At 29.3% G+C, this 25927-nt stretch overlaps 4 protein-coding genes across 4 annotated transcripts; all 4 read right to left on the bottom strand.

Annotated features, from left to right (window-relative positions):
* Positions 1-1007: 1007 nt before the first annotated feature.
* On the bottom strand, positions 1008-11222 carry LOC112762965 (uncharacterized). The gene is made up of 17 exons (XM_029294253.2): positions 11205-11222; positions 10896-11111; positions 10696-10785; positions 7648-7783; positions 6881-6970; positions 6563-6733; positions 6356-6458; positions 6092-6264; positions 5903-5980; positions 5361-5799; positions 4584-5276; positions 4348-4541; positions 3698-4269; positions 3379-3613; positions 2765-3091; positions 1758-2674; positions 1008-1676 (listed from the first exon to the last, which is right to left on the bottom strand). Exons 1-17 carry the CDS (start codon positions 11220-11222, stop codon positions 1008-1010), a joined length of 5121 nt encoding a protein of 1706 aa, XP_029150086.2.
* A 1579-nt stretch (positions 11223-12801) lies between these two features.
* On the bottom strand, positions 12802-15453 carry LOC112765919 (uncharacterized). The gene is made up of 4 exons (XM_029294659.2): positions 15304-15453; positions 13229-13496; positions 13021-13117; positions 12802-12931 (listed from the first exon to the last, which is right to left on the bottom strand). The coding sequence occupies exons 1-4, from the start codon at positions 15451-15453 to the stop codon at positions 12802-12804; spliced, it is 645 nt and encodes a 214-aa protein (XP_029150492.2).
* A 2798-nt stretch (positions 15454-18251) lies between these two features.
* Positions 18252-19991, bottom strand: LOC140180521 (replication protein A 70 kDa DNA-binding subunit D-like). Its single transcript, XM_072221740.1, has 4 exons — positions 19720-19991; positions 19441-19598; positions 18556-18679; positions 18252-18452 (listed from the first exon to the last, which is right to left on the bottom strand). Exons 1-4 carry the CDS (start codon positions 19813-19815, stop codon positions 18252-18254), a joined length of 579 nt encoding a protein of 192 aa, XP_072077841.1. The 5' UTR covers positions 19816-19991.
* Positions 19992-20006: 15 nt separating this feature from the next.
* LOC112762525 (uncharacterized) lies at positions 20007-23385 on the bottom strand. Its single transcript, XM_072223830.1, has 7 exons — positions 23179-23385; positions 22864-22993; positions 21713-21799; positions 21401-21545; positions 21040-21307; positions 20363-20459; positions 20007-20263 (listed from the first exon to the last, which is right to left on the bottom strand). The coding sequence occupies exons 4-7, from the start codon at positions 21437-21439 to the stop codon at positions 20041-20043; spliced, it is 627 nt and encodes a 208-aa protein (XP_072079931.1). The 5' UTR covers positions 21440-21545; positions 21713-21799; positions 22864-22993; positions 23179-23385; the 3' UTR covers positions 20007-20040.
* Positions 23386-25927: the final 2542 nt, after the last annotated feature.

Below are 25927 nucleotides of genomic sequence, written 5' to 3'. Positions count from 1 at the left end.
TTGGACTTGTTGTTGACTTGTATGACTAGTCCAAAATCAAAGTAGGCTCAGATTCATTCATATTCAGCTCCCCCTTCCTTGTCAAGTCCCATTCATTTCAATATCATAATTCTCCTAATCAATCTTCAAGGCAAAACATGATTACTCATTAGATCATATATCATATGGATGGAATAAAGGAATCTCATACAATGTTTATTTCATTCTATCATATATAGTTTAAGATATTTTTTCTTGATCAATATTAAATTTATTTTTATTGAAATGATGGTAATGAAATGGTCACAATAAAATGATTTATTTTGAAAGGGAACTATGAGCTCTTTTTTTTTTTTAAATAAAAGTCTCAATATATATTTATTATTATACAAATATAAGCAATTATTTTTAGTCCTAAAATTGTCCCAAACACAGTTGGTCAATGATTTTATTTAAATAGTCAATTAAGATTAACTTTCTTATTGAAGATTTGACTAGTTTGCCTAACAAAAACTGTGCATTCATGACGGTCCAAACAGAAAACAACACTGAGAGTGATTGGGTCTTAAAAAGGAAAAAGGACAATAAATAATGATAGGAGATTTCCCGGAAGCTAGCCTACAGTAATTTGCATTCATATTATCAAATTCTACTAGCTAAATCATGATGATGATTATTATTATTATTATTATTTTATGCAATGTTAATTTATCACATTTTTTTTTACCAGCTGTGTCGCCTCACAGCCCTTATTTAAAACATATGATGCCTTTATTCCATGTAGTATTATTAATTACTAGTGTATAAACCCGTGTTCAGCACGGAAAATTTATAAAAGTAAGAAAAAAATTTATATGCTTCGATACTTAAAACAAAAATACGAAATAATTATTATTTTAAGATATTTATAAAATTATTATCAAAATCAAAGTTTAACTTAAAAAAGGAAGTAATAATTATTTTATATATTTTAAAATAAAATAATTATACACTGATACAGAATTTAAAATAAAATTAAAATATTTACATTAGAATACTATTTTTTCAAAGACTTCTCTATAAACAACATTGATAGTTGAATTTGCAGACATTCCTACGTGATTCATAAGTAAAACTTTTAAACCTCTCTTACTCTTAACTCTTGAAAGTGCCACATATAGTTGGCCATGTGTAAAAACTGGTCCGGGCAAGTACAATCCAACATGAGATAAAGTTTGTCCCTGAGACTTATTAATTGTCATGGCAAACGATACTATTATGGGAAACTGTCTTCGTTGGAATCTAACTGGGACAGTTTCATTTGTTGGTACCATATTCATTCTTGGAATCAAAGCAATATGACCAACATTATTACCCGTTAAGACTTCGCATTCTATGACATGATTTCCAAGCTTCCTAACTTGTAGCCTTGTACCATTACAAAGACCACTGGATTGGTCAATATTCCTCAGTAACATCACCGGAACACCAACCTTGAGTATTAATTTATGTGGAGGTAAACCAGAGCAATTTATGCTATTCAGTAATTCAGGACCATAGAGATCTAGTTGACTCTCCATATTCCCTTCATCCATACATATGGAATCCGAACTAAGATATAATTTTTCTCCTCCAGGAATGATAGCCATCAGATGGTTGTTGACCTCTTCAACGATGTCTAGTGTGGGAGCCAGTATAGTTCTTGTTTTGAAAAAATCCTTTGAGGATATGTTTTCCAGAATATTTGGATAAGAAAAATGAACTAACTCATCAAATGCCTGGTCCGAAGAAGGAATAACAATATCTCCTGGAAGACATATCTCAGATTCACCATCCATATTGTCACCTATTAGACCATCACCAACTTTCAATAACCACTCACCAAATTGCTCTGTCTCGTCTTGATCTGAAGCAGTCGTCCCTACAGAGAGTCTCATGTTTTTTGTTAGTTTGAGCACCTGGCAAAACTTCCAAAGGTAAGACGAATTCACTGTTGAATGAACGATATCTTGTCTCGATCCTCGTGGAATGACAGGAAGAATTTGTCTAAAGTCTCCACCTAGTACAACTACTTTTCCTCCAAAGGGCAAATCTTTGTTATATGTTGGAGAACACCTCATGATGTCACCCAAGCATTTGTCAAGCGCTTCATAGCAGTACCTACTAACCATTGGGGCCTCATCCCAAATTATAAGTTTGGCTTTCAACAGTAACATTGCTTGAGGGGAACCAGGTTTGATGTTACATACAGAATCCTCAGTTATATTCAGCGGTATTTTGAACCTTGAGTGTGCCGTTCTTCCATTGGGAAGAAGTAAAGATGCAATACTACTCGAAGCAACGTTTAACACTATATCACCCCTTGAGCGAATCTCAGCAGACATAAGGTTCCAGAGAAATGTTTTTCCAGTACCTCCATGACCATACACAAAGAAAAAACCCCCTTCATCATAATACACAGCTGTAACAATTTTATCGAATGCATATCTCTGCTCAGGTGTTGCGATGGCTAACATATCTGAGGCATTTTTCTTTAAATCATCCCTGTTAAAGTTTAGCTCTTCCCTTATAACCCTTTCGGTTAACAAAGAATTATCAACTTCAGTTGCTAAAGGCATAGGAGGATAGTCTTTCAAGGTCTTACCATAGGAATGTAAGATCTTGTCTATATCCATTAAGCACAACTGCTTAATCTCATCATCTGACATTGTTAACTCTGCATATTATACGATACCATAAAAATTCAATCAAACTAAAAATGATCAATAAGAAAGAACTTTTATCATTGTAATTAATAGAAACTCACCACTCATGTTCATCACGACTCTCTGTTGATACAAAATATCATCTGAGAGTTCATGCCAACATCTATCCCAAACATGTTCTGGTCTTGAGATATTGTTGGATGTTAATAGAATGACAAATAACCTCCTAACATATGATCCTGAGGCCCATGAGCTTGCTTCCTTAATTGCATCAATGAATTCTTTGTCATCTTGCAAGAGTCCAAGGGCGAAGCATGCATCTCTATACGTAGCATAAATTATTCCTCCAACTGTTCTTATATCTCGAAAACTCGTACATCCTCCTTGAGTATTCAAGAGAAGTCGTTGGTAATATTCTTCGGTATTTGCTGCAAAAAACTTAGTTAAAATCCCACTTTTAAGTTGTTAAATGGATTAAGCTACGCTATTTTAATTATTATGTAGCTTCACATCCGCTTAAGAATAATTTTTCTAAAAAATATTGAAAAATAAAAAATCGTATAATCTACAAATTATAACTGTTGAAAGTTATATGAACATTTATTTTCTAGTGTAGATAAATTGAATAAAATGGATATGGGGTACAGGCTGTTAAGATTTTAAATTTAAATCCTTAAATAAGTAAGATCAAAATTGAATGTAAACTCGTCATTACCTGCAGGTACATGAGTCAACCTTCCAATTGCGAAGCCTTTCTTTCGAGGAAACCACTTTGAAGAATCGTCCTTCCAAACAAACTTGGTTGGAAACTCAGCATAAGTCAGACTTTGAGCATAAGGATATGACATGTTCGCTTCCATCCATCCCAAAAACATGGACCTATGAGATATTGCTCTTTCGACGATATCATTCACATTAGAAGTTTCACCATAAACCACAGGTTGCTCATCCTCCAAATGGAATGGAAGTCTAATCACAAATGGTTCTTTCTCTTGGATTTCGTATCCAAATAGACGCTAGACTGCCTCACATGCCGAAATATATCTACAATCATAGTAATTCCTAATTTCGTCAACAACTTGTGTGGCTTCTGACGGATCACCAGCATTGTATAGAGTAGCTGTTACGCGGTCATTACCCTTGTGTACATACTTAAACAGATACTTAATAGGACTTGTTTGGCATGTGTATTCCACATTTATGTGGCACCCGAACTTGAGCAACAATTCTGGATTATACGGAACAATGAACTTATTGTCTAGTACACATTCCCTTTTCTTCACTGTTCGACCGTTATCAGTACGCCTATATTTGGGAAATCCGGCCTCATCAATGAGTGTTCGCTGTCTAAACTCTTTAGGATAGAACTTTGAACAGGATCCATTCTTCATGCAAGGTGAATTCTTGTTGTATGGACCACATGGACCATGTACCATGTAATTTTGAACAGCTCTATGTAGATTTGGCCTTTCATTTTCATCAGGAATCTCAGCTGTTATATGTTTGTCTATGTCATCTGGTGTTTGTGGCTTGAACTCGTTACTCATGAATAAAAGGATATGTGCATGCGGAAGCCCTCTCTTTTGAAACTCTACAGTACAAACGTCTGAAAATTGAAAAAGACAAATGAGCAAAGCATTACAACATAGGATTTTAATAAAGCGTTGCATAAACACAGACTTACATCCCAAAATTTTGCCAAAGATTTTTCCCTCTTTGAGGTCATCTATCAAACCATCAAGCTTGATCTTGAAAACTCGACACAATATATCAGGACGGTCTTCTGCCTTCAATCCAATGGAAGTCACTTCTCTTCTTATCTCATCCCATTCAGGGTTACAGGTCATGGTGATAAAATAGCTAGGATATCCTGCATATCTGCAAATTGCAAACGCATCTTTACAATTATTCATCATATACCTAGGTCCACCGGTAAAAGTACTGGGAAGTATTATTCTTTTCCCAAGCCTTGCAGCATCTACATCCCCGTTTATAAGACTTTCATGCAGACATTTGTATTTATCAACCCTCAACTGTGGTTGTTTACACCTAAAGAATTTTAACCTCTCTGATTCCACCATTGTGTAGGCATCTACCAGAAACTGTTGGAATAATCTCTTTGATCTCAGAATTAACGGAGATTCACCCGTCCTTTTCTGTAGTCGAAAAGCAAAGAATTGTCGCAAAGTGATTGTTTTGTTTTTCTTTGTAGGTCTAGCGGAGATAGAATCTGATGTTGCAATACCCAAACGAAATCCATCCTCCCCATACGGAAACAACAATGGATATTGCAAGGCTAAATAAGATGGATGAAAAACATCAATCCGCTGGAGCTTTCTAGATTGACTCTCTATAATAATATCTCTATCATTACTAAGTTGTTCGACATCGCCAACAATCAATGCAGCCACTTCAGATGCAGATGGCAAGTTGTATGTCCTGCCATCTGTAGTCCTTTTACTAATCAACTTAAGCTTTATGTTTGTGCAATTTTCCTGTTGGTATCTATCTCTTGCATAGCGAAAACTCTTTGCCAAACTATTATATCTATCTAGCATGTTTCTTAATATTGCCACAATTTTCCTATCTCGCTCATTTATAGCTTCATTGGAACTGCGAAAAAAAAATAAAATTTATGTTATTTTCTCTCACAAATAAGAAATAACTAAAAAATTTGACTGATTGCATGAAAATTACCGAAGTGTGCCTATTCGATTATCAATCTCATTTTCTGTGTCATAGATATATAGCTGGACAAATGTTAGTCGCAAACTATCAGGAGGAAGTAAGCTACCAATGCTATGGTAGTTTTGACCCCCAAGCTTAAAAATTGGAGGAGCAGTCCCATTGTTCACCCCACGGTCAATTTTTCCAGCCATTGATGTAAAACAAAACATTGAATTAAATGTCCTTATATTTTTTAGGAAATGAATACTTCTTTGATCTCCTCCAGTATGAAGCTGAATGAGCTCATCAGGAGGCACAAAAAGTAGAGGAAGCTCAATCTTTCCTTCCATACAACATAATGAAAACTTTGGTTGGGGTGACTGTTTGGATTTAGCAAGCCTTTCTCCAGACCACATCCATGCTTTACAGTGTTGACATTGATAAATAGGATTTCCTATATCCCATACATCTGTCGAATGAACTCTCTTTAGCTACTCAGTTGTCATACCGATACAATTTAGTCCATGATGTACACAGATGCAAATAAGCATACAGATAAAAATTTTACATACCGTCTAAGATTTCTGAGGACGGTATAAAATTATCTTCCATATCCACATCCAACATTGAATCATCATAACCATTCAAAACTACAGTAAAAAAATTATAAAAAATGCAAACATAATCATTTTGATGTATTACTAATAATTCATATATCTTGTAAACTACAAACTTAAATTCTTGATATAGTGAGAAATTACCTTCATCATCAACTAAAGGGTCAACACGTTGGCCACTGTGTGTGTCAGCACTTGGTAGATGTGTCTTAACAGTCGATAAATTTACATCTTCATAAAGTTGTGCCAAATTAATAGACACCGAAGCAACAACAGAGGAAGATTGTCCTTTTTGCACCCCAATCATAGTAGAACTTCTTTTCAAAAAAGTTAAATTTCATTCAAATAAACCATAGAAACTATAGAAAAAAAAGAATATAATAATGACGACTATCTTTTCTAAATTACCTTTCTATTAGGCACGATCGGTGGAAACCGGAGTGTGATGGAAGCTGATTTTGTGAAACGACTTCGGTTAGATTATTGACGGGTCCTTGTACACTGGAGTATGCTAGAATTGTAATAAATCTATGTTATATAAATGATTTCCGATGAAGTATAATTTTTGTTAAATATTGGTGTATGAATCATTTGGCAATCATTCACTATACGTACTATTTGTTAACACGGACAGTGGAGTTCTTGTCAATGAAGGATCCGTCTGTAGAGTTAAAGATTTAGATCTTATCTCTGATGTAGAAGGTCTTACATAATTAGGAGGAGTATTTTCCTGTCCAAAAATTTCATGCGAGGCACAGTGTATACCATGCATAGATAGTTGCTTCCCTATGAATGAGTAATGAGAAATATATAGAAAATTTTCATCATTAAACCGATATAAATTAAATTTAGATAAATATGAGTCAATTACAGTGAAAAAAATGTCACATTTATCTTTACTGGATTGTAAACTGAGAATATTAGATGAGGTACCAATTTCTCGACACACTGTTCTTTGACTTGTAGTAATATGATGCACATTTTTATGTACGTCAAAATTTGTATTATTGTTGTTCTTCGACACTGTTAAGTCAAAAAAATAAATGAAACACAAATAATAATTATTCAATTAACTAATCTCGTATTTGATTTTATATAATTTTAGTAGTATACTTTCGTAGTTAAAATTTTTTTTGTATTGGTTTAGCTTTATTGAATTATTTTTTAAATTATTAAACTAAATCAATGAGTATTCATATCATATTATTCAAAATATAACCAATCATCAGTTAAAAATAAATACAATGCAATTTAAATAACAAATAAAACTCTAAATTTAAATATAATTTTAAAATTTCAATTTATTTAAATCGAGTTAAATAGATATACACAAAAGCATCAAATTTTATATTTTCCCAATTAATATAGAGTTTTATGTATTAATTTAGGATAAATAGTATATTATTTTAAATTATGATAGAGTATATTTTAAATAATATTAAATAATTAATTAACCTAAATAGTATATGAAGATTTGAAGATTGCATAGTTTTTATGTAATTTATAGCTTATTAAATATGAGTTTAAAAAAAATTATAAAGATGAATAGTTATTTTTAGTTTTTAAATCACTAAACTAAAATATTTAAAAAAATTATGTATAGTACAAACTACTTCGCTAATATTCTCAACAATAATAATAGTTTAAACTGTAATTCCCATAAAAAATAGAAATTAAAGAAGTTTTAGAAGAACACCTACCAAAAGCACCAAAGAAAGCAGACTCATTATCATCAAGTCTTTTTCGTTTTCTTGCCAAAATTATCTTTCGTCTTAACCTTGCAACCTTCGATTGTGTGATTGGAGTGGGATACATTATCGTTGTTAAGTCACTTATCTACAATATACTTCTTCCGCAACAATGAGCTACGAATACAAATTTTCAAATTTTAATACTTATTTTGAAATTAAATTTTGAATATCCATTAACTCACAATACTGATTATTTATTGATTAATTTATGAGGTATCAATTTTTACTTAAAAAATAAAAAACTTAATTTTTAAATATGTAAAAATATATTAACAGTGACTTTTAATTCACAAATTAATAATCTAATTAAAATGGATATATATATATATATATATATATATATATATATATATATATATATATATAACATTATATATTATTAAATAATTGATTGAAAATATACACTCCTGCACGACAATTTTTAAATTTGAATTTAGAAGTATTCAATAAATCACATTTTTTAATCAACCTATAACACAAAAATTAGTTAAAGACAAAATATTCAACACAGAATAATTTTAGTCATTTAAAATTTAAATATTAAAAATTAGATTACGTATTAAAAATTAAATACAACTTTGTGGTATGCTTCAATAATAATAATAATAATAATAATAATAATAATAATAATAATAATATACTTTTAAAAGGTGGTACTGCATGTTCTCCGTGATATGTAATTTTTAAATTTATTTTATAAATAATAAAATATATAATTTTGGATAATTACATTGAGTGAATAATAAAAATTAGTATCCAAATTAACAAACTTTAACCTATCTGATAAAAGAAAATGAAACTTACATAAAACATATAAAAATTACATAAAACATAGTGTATTATGTAGTAACAGTATTTTTAGAGAGTGTATAATAATCTTTTTTTTTTCAAATATTTAACAATTAAGCTATATTATATTAATTCTTTTCAATTACTAAACTAATAAGTTTATAACACGTGAACAGTAAAAAAATAAAATTGTAAAGAAGTTGAACAAAATAAAACCAAAACACTAATCAATAGAAGACTAATCAACACTTAAAAAATTTATTTGAAATGAAAAAAAATAAATAAAACTTACATAAAGATGTGGTGCAATGTGCAACAGTAACACCTTCAAAAGGATATCTAATAATCAAATATTGAATATGAAAGATTATATGTAATTGTAGAGTTCTTATATAGAGCTATTGTATTTTGGGCTGGGCTAAAATATTAATGTGTATATGTTATAATTTGTTGGAAAGAATCAAAGATATTATTTTATTTTAAATTAATAGTTTTCTTTTTTGAACGAAATAAAAAGTTTCTATTTACGGAGTCATAAATATAATATAACATACTTTAATGAGTCACAACAGCATACAACACCAACACCCTAACAATCACTCTCATTCAGTAATTTCTCTCATTTAATAATATGTTTTATTTGATAATTATACGTTCAATGATTAACTAATAATAAATTAAAAGCACTTTTTATTAATGTTATTATTTTATTTCGAAAAAATTCATATACTAATTTTTATTTGCAGATTTTGAGTTTAGGTTGAAGAATTTAGAATATAATTAATATATATCGGTCCCATGTCATAATTGCTTAAAACTTGTGCCATTTTCTTCGTGAACCACTCCTATTTCTGAATATTTTTCTGATCTCTAAACAACTTCATGAATCAAAATTTTTCTCTAAATCTCGATTTTAAGCGGGGGGGAGAGGAGGGAGAGTGGAGGGTCACTGTTGTCAAAATAGAGACAACGGGCAGCAACTCTCCCACATCATCTAACTGTGTGTTACCAGGAGAAAGAAGAGAGTTTTTATCAACAGAGAGAAAAAAAAATTTTAAGTAATAATATAATTGGAATAATTCCACAAAATTATATAATTTATTTAATTAATTTTATTAAAAATCAAGACAATTAAACATAAGTCACCTAATATAAAATTAATAGTTCAGTATTAGAATCTTAAAATAATGCTACATGAGAATATAATCGAATATTGAAATTTTATTATTCTTAAAATTGATAATGAAACCTTTTTATTTCATTATTTTATTTTTCATAAAATTATTTCATTATTTTATTTTTCATAAAATTTTTTTCTAAGAATAAGTTGAAAATAGCATATAATAAATAAGTGACTCTATTAATTAGAAGTTGGTAAAATCGCTATCCTTCGAGTTAATTCTAAATTATAAAATTGGAAGAAAAAAAAGTGTTAAGTGTAGTGGAATTTTGGAATCCATGTTGAACATTTAAAAAAAAAAAAAACACCACCAAGAAGCTTAAATGATTGTATCTTCTTTAAAATACGATGATTGATCCCACCCAAATAATAATAACTTGAGGAGTAAGGTCGCTGAACGCCAATGACTATTGTTTGATATACAGGTCAATTAGTCAATTACTTTCTTGTTCTTTTTAGTCAATTACAGAAATAGCAGATATAATCATATAGTCAAAAAATCTGTATTCTAAAAGTATTCAATAAATTTTAATAAAAAAAATAACATCTAAAATAATAATTATATATATATATATATATATATATATATATATATATATATACACGCTAACAATACCCATAATTATCTAATTATATATTAGAGTCATGTTTGACTTGTATCAAAATAAAAAGAAAGTATTTTCAATGTCATTAGCATGTCCCAAAAAACATAGATAATTAAATAAAACAAAACAACAATTATTTAATATAAAATATTTTAAAATTTGAATAGTATCTATTCTCTCAATAAACATTAGTCATAGCCAAGACTCTACCAAACCTTTAAAACATGCTCCTTTATCTCCATTACATGAAAAACCTCATGTTTCACAGCAGCTACTTTTTAATGGAAGGAGCACCAGACATGTTGAACTCATCCAACAGACGTTTCAAACAAAATAAAACAAAAAAGTATAATTAAGATTTTAACCAAAAAATAAATTCCAAAAATATAAAAGAGGCCATATAAGTGAAGACTAAATGAATACCCTCACAACAGGTTTTTTAATAACAGACAAATTTTCCACAATTGGATCAGGTGACTCATCACAAACAGAACATCCATCTTCACCTCGAGGCTACATAAAAAAACAATGAAAAAAATAAATAAACAGAATCTCATATTTGGCAAATTAATCCTTAATATACATAGTCTAAAAATTAACAAAAAATAAAGAAGAAATCATACATGCATAGGGTTAATAGGACCAGCACGGGGTACACCAGATTTTACTGGGCCTTGAGTGTCCCTCCACCTCGGTAAATTGGAAGAATCAGAACGTATCACCGATACATCATAAGAATCGCACCATCCAGTAGTTTCTACTTCGACCTTGAATAGAAACTCCTTATCAAGGAAAAACTCATTAAAACCAGTAGGATCTTTGCTTGCTTTCCCTTTTTCCTACACCAAAAATTTTACATTTATATCGTTTTAAATAAACAAACATATCTTATTGACAATCATAACGTGTTCAACGAAATTGGTTTCACGTACATTCAACTCTTTCACCATCTCAGTACAGGTTCATCCGAATAGTGCTGCGACCTCTTTATCGAACACAACAAAGTTCGTTGTACCAGTACCATCAAAAACCAACAAATTCAATTTATACCTGTTTTTTTTTTAATTCAAAAACATCAATTAACACCTGGCCTATCACCCTTTAGTTACAACAAAATCATAAAAATGATATTCAACATAATTTAGATGCTCAAACACAATTTTTTTTTAGATTTATCAGTTTTCTAGATTTTAGCCTAGCAAAGGAGACTTTGGTATAAAAGTGTTGTAGTTATATGAATTTTTTTCTGTGCACTCTATCTTTGTTTGCCAGCTTTTTTTTGTGGCTAAACCAGATTTCCATCGACCAAAGCAGTTTTTGTTTTTAATAAATATTAGTATTAAGCCAGATATTGCTAAATCATTAAAAATCAACATAATCAATTAGTTAACTATATTGCATTTTTATGAAAAGATTGCACAAATAAATCTAATTAGAGTAATACCTGTCAACCACATTATTCACGTCCCTATTACAGCCATCGCAGAAGTATTCATCCGCATTAGCTTCTGCCTTCACGCTGCAAACACATGATTTATACCACCAACTTGGAACGGGTTCAACATCAAGAACAGTGGCCCGAACAACATAGAATCCAACCTATATAGGAACAGTTTGAAAGTTTTAAAAAAAAATTAACCAAACGAAAAAAAGTAGTTTTATATAAAGCACTCACATCCGCAGCAGCACGTAACTCCTTTATTGTCTTCCTCCCAATAGAATATAAAACTTCATCTTCATCAAGATATGCTGATTTGCCAGAAACCACAGACAGGTACTGCGAGATCTCTCTATAGTACACACTACTTATCAATCACGATGCCACAAAAATACAGCCAATATGCACAACCATAAATAATTCACAATATTGTTACAATACCTTTTTCGAAGCATCAAAGCCTCAGGAATATCTGGATTTATCAAGAGTCTAGTACCATACATAATGTTCTGCACAATATTGGTACCTATATATAACAATCATTGTTTAAATGAGTTGTACAATTATACATGACAGAAGAATTATCGAATGGAAGGTAACCAAAAGTGTACTTAGATTTAAAAAAATAACTATAACCTACCGTGAACCTAATTAATTATTAAAACTTTTTATTTTAGCAATGACATATTAAAAAAATATTCAATGCAAATATAAAATAATAAAAAGTATTATATAATAACAGAAATATAGTTTAAAATTATATATTGATTAATTAATTCTCGAGTAATTCAACATAGGATTTACAATCAACGAAGAAAAAAAAACTGCTGATACCTCGTTTATCCAATTTTATATAATAATAGTTTGTATCACTTCAACCAATTAAATTTTAGAAATTAAAAACAAAAAAGAGAATTTCCAATGATATTTAAAAAAATCTCTACTTATCTCAACTGTTTTTACTATATGAAAATATTGATGGCATAATCTTCCTTCTAATGACAACCTTTCATGAGCCACCCATTTTGCATCTCAATAATTAGTAGAAATAGTTACAATAAGAATATAATTATTTGATAGTAATCAAATACTCACGTACCTCCAGCATTTTTTACTCTTACAAATTGAAAAATAACTATTGGCAGTTGTTGATCGCCCGATGCTAGAAAATCCTTGATCCGGTCCACTATCTCTCCAAGAACAACAATATTAAGCCGTAAACTGTATAGAAATGCAAATTATTTAGAAAATAAAAGATTACTTATTTAAACATATTAAGTGGTGAGTAAGGATTGTTGGAAAAAACGCACCCGTCATTCTCAATATGAATGACCATCATGTTAATAAGTTTACCATCGTTCATGTATTTCCTCTCACCCTCCACGCCGGCCATAACTCCAGCAACGTCTTAAATAAATATCAAACAGAAAAATGTACCCAAATCACACCTTTTAGTGATATTTTGTCATAATTAAAAAAAAAATCAACTTGTGTACTTGCCATAAATTATACACTTACCAACCAAAAAAGGATGATGAGGAGAGTATCCCATAATTTCCCTAAAAGGAACTAACTTAATACCATATAACGGTATTGCATCACAGAAAGAGGGTAAGACAGTAGTTCTATCTTGAAAAAATAACCGAAATTGATGCGATGTTGTGCGATACAACCCACAGTTGTTGTTAACTCCAAAATATGTAAAAACATACACAGTTCCTTCCGATATCAATGACTCGAACACAGATATCAAATCCTCACCTACAGAAGCATGCATAGTTGTTCCCTATTTTTTCACAAAGAAAAAAATTTTATTATTCACTTTCTATAGGATCTCATTGTGGCATGACTTCATCATATTGAAGATAAAGTTGCTTCATATATATTAAAAATAAAAATATAAAATACTGTTAATAAATAGTTATGGCCTAGAATTAATATATATCGGTCCCATGTCATAATTGTTTAAAACTTGTGCCATCTTCTTCGTGAACCACTCCTATTTTTGAATATTTTTCTGATCTCTAAACAACTTCATGAATCAAAATTTTTCTCTAAATCTCGATCTTAAGGGGGGGAGGAGGGAAAGTGGAGAGTCACTGTTGTCAAAGTAGAGACAACGGCAGCAACTCTCCCACATCATCTAACTGTGTGTTACCAGGAGAAAGAAGAGAGTTTTTATCAACAGAGAAAAAAAAAATTTTTAAGTAATAATATAATTGGAATAATTCCACAAAAATATATAATTTATTTAATTAATTTTATTAAAAATCAAGACAATTAAACATAAGTCACCTTTAATAAAATTAATAGTTCAGTATTAGAATCTTAAAATAATGCTACATGAGAATATAATCGAATATTGAAATTTTATTATTCTTAAAATTGATAATGAAACCTTTTTATTTGATTATTTTATTTTTCATAAAATTTTTTTCATTAAGAATAAGTTGAAAATAGCATATAATAAATAAGTGACTCTATTAATTAGAAGTTGGTAAAATCGCTATCCTTCGAGTTAATACTAAATTATAAAATTGGAAGAAAAAAAAGTGTTAAGTGTACTGGTATTTTGGAATCCACGTTGAACATTTAAAAAAAAAAAAACACCACCAAGAAGCTTAAATGATTGTATCTTCTTTAAAATACGATGATTGATCCCCACCCAAATAATAATAACTTGAGGAGTAAGGTCGCTGAACGCCAATGACTATTGTTTGATATACAGGTCAATTAGTCAATTACTTTCTTGTTCTTTTAGTCAATTACAGAAATAGCAGATATAATCATATAGTCAAAAAATCTGTATTCTAAAAGTATTCAATAAATTTTAATAAAAAAAATAACATCTAAAATAATATATATATATATATATATATATATATATATTATACGCTAACAATACCCATAATTATCTAATTATATATTAGAGTTATGTTTGACTTGTATCAAAATAAAAAGAAAGTACTTTCAATGTCATTAGCATGTACCAAAAAACATAGATAATTAAAAAAAAAACAAAACAGAGCCAATAACAAATTGAAGAAAAATTTTACTAAATAATACAATTTTTTTTAGTCCTATACCTATAACAAAAAATGACGCATCAGCCAATTCAAATGAAACACACTAAATATAAACATATTATGTAATACAATCATATTGATAAATTATTTTGGCTTATAAAATTATATTTCCTTAATAAAATTCTTTAATGCAGAATTTAAACCAAAATAAGACACATTAATTTTTAAAGCATTATTTAATTATTATAGGACATTATAAGGATAATAATTAAAATTATATAAATTTTCTTATGAAACAAAATTTAAATGAAACAATATTTAACAGAGTTAAAATTTAAATCTTTTTTTACTGTAAAATATTCTTTTATAAAAAATTTTCTTGCTTTTCTTGCAAAGAAATATATAATTGGGTTTTATTCTTGTTCAGTTTTTAATTGAATGGTCACAAGAAAATCTTAAAATTGTTGAGATTGAAATTGTAATAATTATGAGTGAGAAACATACAAATGTGGGACTATGTGTATAAAAATAGAGAAATAATTGTATGGATAAATAAATTAGAAGTACCTGCTCATCCATCAATACCATTTCAATAGAGCTACTGGACTTGGGGTCTTTGAATTTTGGTAAAGACCAGAGTCTGATTACTCTGACATGAATCTTCCAGCTCTCTTTTGGCGGTGCAATCATCTCTAACAAATCATATTGTCTATCCATTTTTTCTCTAGATAAAAAAATAAGAGCAAACGTAAATTATAGCAAGTATGTATGATAACAACATAAGACCATACTTCCTAGGCTTTTATAGCAACTAAGAAGAGGTATATTTTTTGGGTAAATCACTTTAAAATTAGACTGCATCCAAAATCATATTTTTTCCATAATCCAAAAGAAGAAAAAATCTGTCTTGATAATTTAAAAAATAAAAAAAGATTTGAATTGAAAATACCGCTCTTATTCTATATCATAAATACTGTTAATTAAAAGTAAATTGAGTAAAAAAAGATATGAAAATAACAGCTGAATTCATGTCTTCCTTTAAGAAAATATATATATATATATATATATAATAATACCCATAATATATGTATCAGAAAAATCAATAATATATACGTGTACAGTAATACATATAAAGAAAGATATTGTATTATTTTATTTCGAAAAAAATCTCATAATTTTATTGTTATTTTCTAAACCATGTATCATACGTAGCAAATTTAAGATAATTTTATCCAAATCATATGCCTTTTTTATGAGCTTAAATTATTAGAAAAAATAATTTTATAACATAGTATCATATTTTTTATAATTTAAAATTTGAGGTATTGATTTTTATTGAATCCAAAAAAAATATTGCAACATAAGACAAATAAAAAAAATAATATATAAGATTTAAACAAAATAAAAAAATTACGTGAAAAGACGTATTAAAAGAGGAATCAATTGTATGATAAATTTAATTATATATGGGTCGCATGCAATTTGGGATTAGGGTTTTAAATTACATATATTAATGAATTAGTTCAGAGACTTACCATGGTTACAACCAAGGTTCTGAGAACAGGGAAAGGACCCAAGAAAGGATCCATCGGGAAGCTGTTGTTAGGACTGGGCATGTTTGTGTGCAAGTGTTTCAAGTTATTGGTTTTTTTCTCTATAATCTAAAACACAAAACATACAACGGTGAGCTGAATAATCAAATAATAATCTACAAATTTTACAAAAACACAAAGCAGCAGCAGTACAACAGATCCAGAACCCCAAAATCAAATAATCATTCAACGATTTCAACAAAACAAAATCCTATAATCATTCAATAATTTGTTGATTTTAGAAGAGAGATCCAGAGAATAAAATGAAAATCGAAGAATAGGTGCACACCAAAGCCACTGACCTTTGAGATAATGACGCCGAGACGACAGCGACAAGACGACCGCGAGCAACAGGAAGAATCCGACGGAGGATGGGCGCCGAGTGATGAAGAAGACATCAAATAGGGGATCTGACCTGGAAAAACACCGACAGTACAAAGAGAAACTCTTCGGACAGCCACGGACGGCGGCAACCGGTCACTCCGTTTGGCGGCAGTGGAGGCTAGCTAGGGTTTTCTCTTCTTGTTATCTTTGAATGAAAGAATGAATAAAGGTAACAAAAGAGAGGAGGGAGACCAGCATGCAGTAAGTGTTATTCCTTTTTTGTTTTCTTTTGTTTTATTTATCTATTCTAATTTATAAAAGTAACAAAAGAGAGGAGGGAGACCAGCTAACGTGTTCTTGTTTTCTTTTGTTTTCTTTATTTATTCTAATTCCCTTTCTGTTTTCTTTATTCTAATTCCCTTTTTATTTTCTTTTGTTTTCTCTATTCATTCTAATTTATAAAGAGACTACTTGTGATTGATCAGATTCTCTACACTTATTTTGATAAACGAAAAAATTGATTAAAAAAAGTTCTCATTTCTGTTCATTGAATAGATTCTATCTATTTTAAAATAATTGTTGTTTTAATTTTAATTTTTAGATTCATTAAAAAATTAAAATATGCATTTTAAATTAAAATAAAAGCCATACCTATTTTAAAACTGAAGAAGTATATGATAATGATAATAATAATGATGATGAATGAGCAAATAATTTCAGTAATGCATGATTTATTCCCAAGTTCTCAAAGTAATAATCATATCCATGAGAGAGGGGATTCCAATGCAAGGTTCAAGATATTCCAAAACCAAACATGTTGTGCATAGTTGAATCTCACTCAACTCTCCTTGCAATTGCCAACATATTATCACCACCACCAATATTACACTTATTTCTTCAACGGACTTTCATTTTTTTATATAATTATTTAAATACTAATAATAACAATAACTATTTATTAAAAGAAAACACACTCAAAATCTTGGATTAAATAAACAAATATACGAAACAACTCTTGTATCAAGTTATAAGAGATAAATTAATGTCAACACAAAAATTCTGAAAAATAAACTGCTCATATATTGTAGATCCTAATAACTCTCAAACAACCATAGTTCATTCAAATAATAGTTTAAATAAATTATTCTCCTATATTTTAAATCGAACTGTGTAGAGGCGTGTTGATTTAGTCCTCCCCCACAACCCACTTCCCTTTCTTAGATTTGGATGAAACTGACTCCTCTCCAATCTCTTCAATATGTTTCTTAGCTCCGAGAATCTTAGAATTATGTTTCTCATCAACTGCAGGAGATGGAGTTGGCTCACTCTCACAAGCCTGGGATATGCCATCATGTACCAATAAATATAAGAATAATAATATTTTAATTACTATGTAAAAATTAATAACATCACTGTAACAATTTAAATTGGAAATCATTTGACACAAACCTTAGAAGTGTTGTATGGACCAGTAGACAAACTCAATAGTTCAGAATTTTCATGGGACAAAAGGCCCTACAAAACAATTGATTCAATAAAAAGATATCATCAAAATCTAGTTGATCTGTTTTTCTAATACAAAAACAAAAGAAAAAGTTATTAGACAGAGGGGATTACAGTGTCGGGATTGTATTTATCCAAGAAGGCAGAGACCAGAGAATTCTCATTAGTCATTCTCAGCACATGAATCGCATATGGTTCATAAGAGTTCAGATTCCTCATCTTGAGTTGCACTTTGAAGATGAACTTAATATCCCTAAGCTTATTAATCTCTTCGGGACAGGAATTTTTCTCAACACCCTTCACAGTTAGGGAAAAAAAACTTCATTCATGCTCTCATAAGTAATAAAAATTAAGGTATAGTCCAGACTATTAACACAAAAAAATGAATATGACATCAAACCTTAGTCACACAAGACTGCCTAAGGTCCTTAGCAGAAACTCCAAGAAACTTTGCAGCTTCTCCATCGAACAAAACAAAAGAGGCAGCATCGGTGTGGTCTATCACCCTTATGTGGATGATGTACCTATTATTCACCAAAAAATATATAATCCAAGAACAACACACTACATAAATCTTACCAATAATCAGTGTCTATACTATGCTATTACTGAATTGGATGCAAATAATTTTTTAATAGCTTACCCAAGAGTCTCCATCCCACAAGGAAGAATAAAACGTATCAAATGGAATTAAAAAAATCTAAAAGCAAGTGACCCCGTGAACAAATCAAAGCTAAATAAACCAGTAGCCAATAAATTTTTTTATATTTCCCTTGTGAATCAGAATCCAAAAACACAGAAATAGCAAGCCACAAAAGTAACTTTGCAATGTGATTTCAATAATAGTTAATCTAAATCTCCAACCCCACATTCACACAATTATCACCGACTGACCATAACAAAAGCAAAAATTATGAGCAGTGCCTTTTAATTAAAAAAAAATTACTAATCAAGTAGAATTTTACAACATGTAATCAAGAAAAAAATAATAATCATGAACAGTGTAAAACTTCACATCAAACTCAAAAACAACACATAAGATTCTATATTCGATCTGGAAACTCAGAAAGGGGAATTATCCAAGAGTCTTCATCCCACAAGCGAGAATAGTTTAAAATAATCCTTATTATATATAATTCATAAAAAATGTTATAAAAATACCTATTAGAATAATAATAATTTAATAGTGTATGAGCAAATAATACAAATGCATAGATTACACCATTATCTTCGAGGACAAAGAGTATATAATGTGTGAATGTTAAAGAAGTATCGTGAGTCATACCTTGGCTCATAGAACCCGTAGTCTCTAATGCAATTGGGACAAAAATATTTTTTATCAAGTTCCTTCAAGCCACGACGACACTTCTTACATCCTTTGTACCACCAACCAAATTCAGTCTCAACTTCTTTAATCGTCCCGGCTGTAACAAATACAGCATCCTAAAATCGATGGATGGGAGGGTACAACACATCAATTGAGATTATGATCCAACAAACATTAGAACTAATACAATAAAAAAATACAATAAAAAAAGGAAAACTAATAAAGAAAGAATTTTACCTGATTATGCTCCTTTATCTCTGCAATTGTTTTGTAGACTGACAGACGCAAAAAATCCTCCTCATCTGAAACAGGTTGACCACAGACCAGCGGCATTATGCCTTGTCCGTCAACAGGATCCAATTTGTTCACCCTTGCATTTTTAAATCAGAAATTATGAAATTTGTCAATAGTTTAATAATCAAAAGCATTGTATAAATAATCTGCTGACCACAATACTGATCTATACACTGTACCTCGCAAAGAAATCCCTGGCAGCTGGAAACTCAACATTGATAAACAGTTTTGAATTGTAGTTTGTGTTAGATACACCCATGACCCCTACAAAAGACATAACAAAACAAAGAAAATACCATAAGCATATGATGACAGAAAACATGCATTTAAATACCAGTAAAATAAACAAATAAACAAACCACTATAAAATTTCATCTTGCCCATTTGGAGAATAACCACATAGGTAAGACACGGGTGTTCCTCTAGATATTTGAGCAATTCAAAAGCAAAAGACTGCCACAACGTTACCCTTAATTTCTGTCCACCCCTATAAGAAATAGCAATTCTTGTAGATTAAAGAGAGACACAAAATTCCAAAATAAGATTTTAAAACAAAAGCCACTATCAAAAAGATATTAAGTATTACTCAAGATCATCAAGTTCTATGGTGATATAACTTGACGGCTTCCCGTCCCGTGTGAATTCGACCAAGTTACCCTTAGAAGCAAGCTGACCTATCACATCTACAAAATAAAAGCACCAATCTATTGATTAACAAAACTCTATATGCCCAAATTTTTCTCTTTGGAATCAACGCATTTTATTCATGTTGAAATCAGATCCCTTTAATTCTCTTAAAAATAAAAATAATAAAAACTGTTAATAAATAGTTAGGGCCTAGAAATCGAAGTTCCTGAAGAAACAAAATTATAGGACATTATAAAGATAATACACAAAATTATATAAATATTTTTATTAAACAAAATTCAAATGAAACAATATTTAACTGAGTTACAAATTATATTATTTCTTAATATAAAATTACAGCAAGGGAATATTTGTTACAGAAAGGGAATAATAAAAAAATTCTTCCTTAATATAATATCTCAATGAAACAAATTTTAGATTAATATTATATGAATCTACAATAGTTGAGACTTGAGAGGAATAGTAACAACCATCAATTGAATCCATATCTGTCCACTATATGCTCATAATAAAAAAAGACAGCAAATGGTGCAAAACAATATATAGGATTAAAAAATTAGACTTTAAAGAATTAAACAACACATGCATCATAGATTAATCTAACAAAGTACTTACCAACTAAATAACCATCTTCTTTAGACTCTGATTGAATTGTTTTGAACAGAACAAAATTAAATCCGTTCAATGGAACTGAAGAATCTTGTACCGGACGCACAATCGTGTCCCTCTTGAAATGGATCCTAAATTCGTGTCTAGTAGGCTTGAACTTGATGGTATTCAAAGCAACTCCAAAATTAGTGACCACGTACACGTTGCCCTCAGCGAGTAAGCCCTCGAAGATAGGAACAAATATGTCTTTTACAGTGCATTGAATTGTATCTCCCTGAATGCATTAATTTTATAGAGTCATAAATAAATGAGGTTTATTGCTCAGTCATTACCAAAATAAATCTGAAATGAAAAGAGAAAATTTTACCTCTTCATCAAGGACAACCATCTCAATAGGTGCCTTCATCCCAGATCTTGCAAATTGAGAAACGGTCCAAAGTCTAATGACACGTACTTTGAGCTTCCACACCTTATGCGCTGGACCAGCATTGATACACTTGATGAGATCATACCTAAAAATCAAAGACCTCATATTTAGTGAAAGATAAAAAAAAACTTATTGTGAAACAATCCACATGGCAGTAAACAGTCTCACCTAGCTGCCATTGCTACCTGCCACTACAAAATTACTTAAATAAACTGAATTTCAGTGTAGATAAAGAACAAATGTGGTGATCACCTATGCCAAATTTATAGAGTCACAGCACTGTTCAGCCCCAGTATTGGTAAGGATTGCAAGAATCTTTACGTTCCTATCAAAATCCAGCTAAAAAAAGGGAAAGTGTTTAGACTATTCAGGATTAAAGAATCTGAATCATATCAATAAAATCAATAAATCAATAAATCAATAAATAAAATAAAATTCAAAATTAGGTTAGAAATCAACGGCCAACATTTAATGTGTTCCATTTACATGGCAAACTGGAGTTTAATTCTGAAAAATCAAAATAAGAAGCAATATATGCTGAAGAGGAAATCACCATATTTACATACATTAGTAATGTAAAAATGAATTTTCTACTTAATATACTAAAACTGAATAAGTAATGTAAAAATGAATTTTTTTAAATTATATTAAGTAAAAAATTCTGAATAAAATATATTATATATTAGTAATGTAAAAATGAATTTTTTTAAAATTAATTTTTTATTTAAAATTAATTTGGCTTATTAACCTAAACAAAATTTTTTTTAATTAAACTTAGATTTATTTTTTTTGTTAATCTTAACCATATGTATTCCTACATATTAATAATAAATTTAAAAATAAAATAATTATATTTATAAATTTTATTTTAATATAAATACTAATATATTTTTTTATTAAATTTTTTTGCCTCTTCAAATATTTTTTTCAAGTTCCGTCTGTACTCCTACGTACTCTCATTTTTTATTATATTAATTTGTATTTAATATAGAAAATTTGGAATCATAAGCTATTTTAATTTCAAGAGGTACAGACTAAAGGCGTTATGAGAATTAAATTTGATATATAGCACCAATTTTTTGTTTCCTAATCTGATATAATTTCCAAAAGATTTGTTATCAGTACCTTCCATATATGACCAAAGATTGTGTTGAGAGGATAGTATCATATTTTCTATAATTTAAAATCTGAGGAATTGATTTTTATTGACTCCAAAAAAAATATTGCAACATAAGACAAATAAAAAAAATATATAAGATTTAGACAAAACAAAAAAAATTAAGTGAAAAGACGTATTAAAAATAGGATCAATTGTATGATAAAATTAGTTACATATGGGTCGCATGCAATTTGGGATTAGGGTTTTAAATTACATACATTGATTAATTAGTTTAGAGACTTACCATGATTACAGCCAAGGTTCTGAGAACAGGGGAAGGACCCAACCAAGGATTCATTGGGAAGCTGCTGTTAGGACTGGGCATGTTTGTGTGCAAGTGTTCCAAGTAATTGGTTTTTTTTGTTCCGTGTAATCTAAAACACAAAACACACAAAGCAGCATCAGTACAACAGAGCCAGAACTCATAAATCAAATAATCGTTCAAAGATTTCAGCAAAACGCAAAACCCTATAATCATTCAATAAATTGTTGATTTCAGAACAGAAATTCAGAGAATAAAATGAAAATCGAAGAACAGGTGCACACCAAAGCCACTGACCTTCGAGATAATGACGCCGAGACGACGGCGACAAAGCGACCACGAGCAACAGGAAGAATCAGACCCAGGATGGGCGCCGAGTGATGAAGAAGACATCAAATAGGGGATCTGACTTGGAAAACACCGACAGTACATAAGAAAGACTCCTCGGACAGCCACGGACGGCGGCAACCAGTCACTCCGTTCGGCGGCGGAGGCTAGCTAGGGTTTTTCCTTTTTGTTTTCTTTGAATGAAGAAATGACTGAAAGTAAGAAAAGAGAAGAGGAAGACCAGCAATCAGTAACGCACCGACATCGCATTAGGCAAACCGAATGTATACCGGTCCGGTCCAATTAATGTATTTAAGTCAAAGGATTATAAATTAATGTATTATAAATTAATGTATTATAAATTAATGTTAATTGATATGTAGTAGATAAACCAATTTAATTAGAATAAATAACAATTTATTTATTTTATTTTAAACTTTTATTTTACTTTAGACTTTATAAATAAAAAGATTAATTCACTAATAGAACGAATTATAATTAATGTAGTATAATTAATTAAATAATATAAATGATAATAAATTATCTAAATTATATTAATTATAATATTTAAATATATAATTAAATCAAATCAAATCAAATAAATTAAATCGGGAAACACTCTCAGAAGCATGCCACATCAGCTTCATCATTAAGTGCAGATATCCGATTTTTATATAATAGAATAGATGTTACATATTTGTGAAAATCTCTTGAATTTTTATGATTTTATTTAATAAAAACAAATATTTAAATATTATGATAAAAAATTAGAAAATAAATAAATAATTAAATTCTAAAAATATTTAAAATTAGTATTTAAAAATATCTAGATTATTAACTAAAAATATTTAAGATATATAATATTTAAAAAGAATAATTTAAAAATTATGATGTATCAACTCTATAAATAAATTATCATAAAACTCATTATAATCAAGTGAACAAATATTCAAGTTTCACAATATTTTTGTACTTTTTCTTTATTAACTTATTAATAACATAATTTTTAAAATTTTCTAATTATTCATCAAAACTATTCAATCATCAAAACTATATATCATTTCTACTCTTGTTATAACATTCAAATTCCTAATCCACTAAACTAATTTTAAACTATTTCATAAAATTAACCACTATTATATATTTAATTATTTTTTGTTTTGGTCGTAATAATTTAATTACTTATAGTTACAAGTTTTGATATCCCAGGAGCTACATGTTCGTGCGGAAACATATGAATATTTTTTTCTTCGTTGCTTGTATTATATCGAATGAATAATTTTATATTTAATGAAATCAAAACACACTTATTTCTTTTGACTTCTCATTAAAATAATTATCAAGATTTTATTTATAATCATAATAATATAACCCGGGGGCTAGTGGGAGATTATTTTAATTTGAGCCTATTACCGCTGCTTAAATTACCTAGCTAGACTCTATCGATCAACCCTGGTGCGTTAAACAGTTTAAACTTCATAAATAATTAATTAGTTTAATAATTTCAAATTTTCAATTATATTTGTGCCATACATAGTAGTATAGTGCATTAGTACCTAGCTATTTGTCTTGAATAGCTAGGTTGCTAGATAAAACCAACTAGATTTACTAAAAGGTCTCGTCAGAAAAAGCATGAGTGATATATATACCAAATGATTTAGTTAAGGCACATACCAATACTCGATTGTTGGCTTGAATTTTGACAAAAAACTTGCAAAAAAACAATTATTAAATAAATAAAAGGAAGCAGCTGATTCACGGAACTTTTCGTTTCCTATAAATAAATATTTTGGTGTACTTGGTTTCGTACCAACATTTTTGTTGTTGTTCCAATTAATTCCATGTTCCATACTAAGGTTAAACATGCTGTCAAAATGTAGCTTCTCATGTTTCATGTGTTACAATCTATGATACACGAATACTGGCACGGATACAGAATACGATATAATACGAGATACGTTAACATGCGAATTTTAAAATCTTATAAGCACGGAGACACGCATACATATAAAATATAAAGTATTTTTTAGATAAATCGTAATGATATTTTGATATTTTATTGATGTTTTATTTTAAATAAATCGTAATGATATTTTATTGATATTTTGATATTTTATTGATATTAAAATATACACACCGGTGAAGAATTTTTTATTTTTGATTAAGACACGGTTTGGACACAACAGACATGCGTGTCGGATGAATATCGATGAGTGTCGTGTCCAAAATATGTCCAACACACGGACACGGCAACTCAGCGAAGTGTCCATACTTCATAGGCCACAAGCTATGACGATGCACGGACACTGATAAGCAGTGACGAATCCAGAAAATTTTGATAGTGGGGGCAAATTAATATATATATATAAAATAAAAATATTATGTATACATAAAAATTAGTTATCAAATTATTTATTAATCATTATATATTCGTATATAAATATATGTATTATTTAATTTACTTTTAATGTATATTTTTTATTTCAATATATATACACAGATAATTATTTTGATGTAAATATAACATGGTTAGTTTTTATAATATCTAATTTTACAAATTAAAACACTAAAATAATCATTTATAAATAGGGTAAAGTATATTTTTTGTCTTTAAAGTTTGACAAAAGTTTTAAAAATATCCCTAAGTTTTATTTTGTTTCAATTTTGTCCCAGAAGTTTTCGATTTGCATCAAATATACCCCCTGACGGCTAATTTTTC

This window comes from Arachis hypogaea, chromosome 17, assembly GCF_003086295.3.
Source record: "Arachis hypogaea cultivar Tifrunner chromosome 17, arahy.Tifrunner.gnm2.J5K5, whole genome shotgun sequence".
Lineage (NCBI taxonomy): Eukaryota > Viridiplantae > Streptophyta > Magnoliopsida > Fabales > Fabaceae > Arachis > Arachis hypogaea.
This window is presented reverse-complemented; position numbering and strand designations above follow the sequence as displayed.

What these genes read in the sequence shown, in the direction of transcription:
- LOC112762525 (XM_072223830.1), bottom strand. Translation starts at nt 21,439, where the DNA reads ATGAAGGCACCTATTGAGATGGTTGTCCTTGATGAAGAG. An exon ending in TGGTTGTCCTTGATGAAGAG is followed by an intron (nt 21,308 to 21,400) that starts GTAAAATTTTCT and finishes TAATGCATTCAG; the next exon opens with GGAGATACAATTCAATGCAC. An exon ending in ATAGAACTTGATGATCTTGA is followed by an intron (nt 20,264 to 20,362) that starts GTAATACTTAAT and finishes TATTTCTTATAG; the next exon opens with GGGTGGACAGAAATTAAGGG.
- LOC112762965 (XM_029294253.2), bottom strand. An exon ending in GTCCTATTAACCCTATGCAT is followed by an intron (nt 10,786 to 10,895) that starts GTATGATTTCTT and finishes TTTTTTATGTAG; the next exon opens with CCTCGAGGTGAAGATGGATG. An exon ending in GTCCTCAGAAATCTTAGACG is followed by an intron (nt 5,800 to 5,902) that starts GTATGTAAAATT and finishes TTCATTCGACAG; the next exon opens with ATGTATGGGATATAGGAAAT.
- LOC112765919 (XM_029294659.2), bottom strand. Translation starts at nt 15,453, where the DNA reads ATGGATAGACAATATGATTTGTTAGAGATGATTGCACCGCCAAAAGAG. An exon ending in TGGTATTGATGGATGAGCAG is followed by an intron (nt 13,497 to 15,303) that starts GTACTTCTAATT and finishes GTGAAAAAATAG; the next exon opens with GGAACAACTATGCATGCTTC. An exon ending in TCATCATCCTTTTTTGGTTG is followed by an intron (nt 13,118 to 13,228) that starts GTAAGTGTATAA and finishes TATTTATTTAAG; the next exon opens with ACGTTGCTGGAGTTATGGCC.
- LOC140180521 (XM_072221740.1), bottom strand. Translation starts at nt 19,815, where the DNA reads ATGCCGCTGGTCTGTGGTCAACCTGTTTCAGATGAGGAGGATTTTTTG. An exon ending in TACGGGTTCTATGAGCCAAG is followed by an intron (nt 18,680 to 19,440) that starts GTATGACTCACG and finishes GGTGAATAATAG; the next exon opens with GTACATCATCCACATAAGGG. An exon ending in GGCAGTCTTGTGTGACTAAG is followed by an intron (nt 18,453 to 18,555) that starts GTTTGATGTCAT and finishes CTAACTGTGAAG; the next exon opens with GGTGTTGAGAAAAATTCCTG.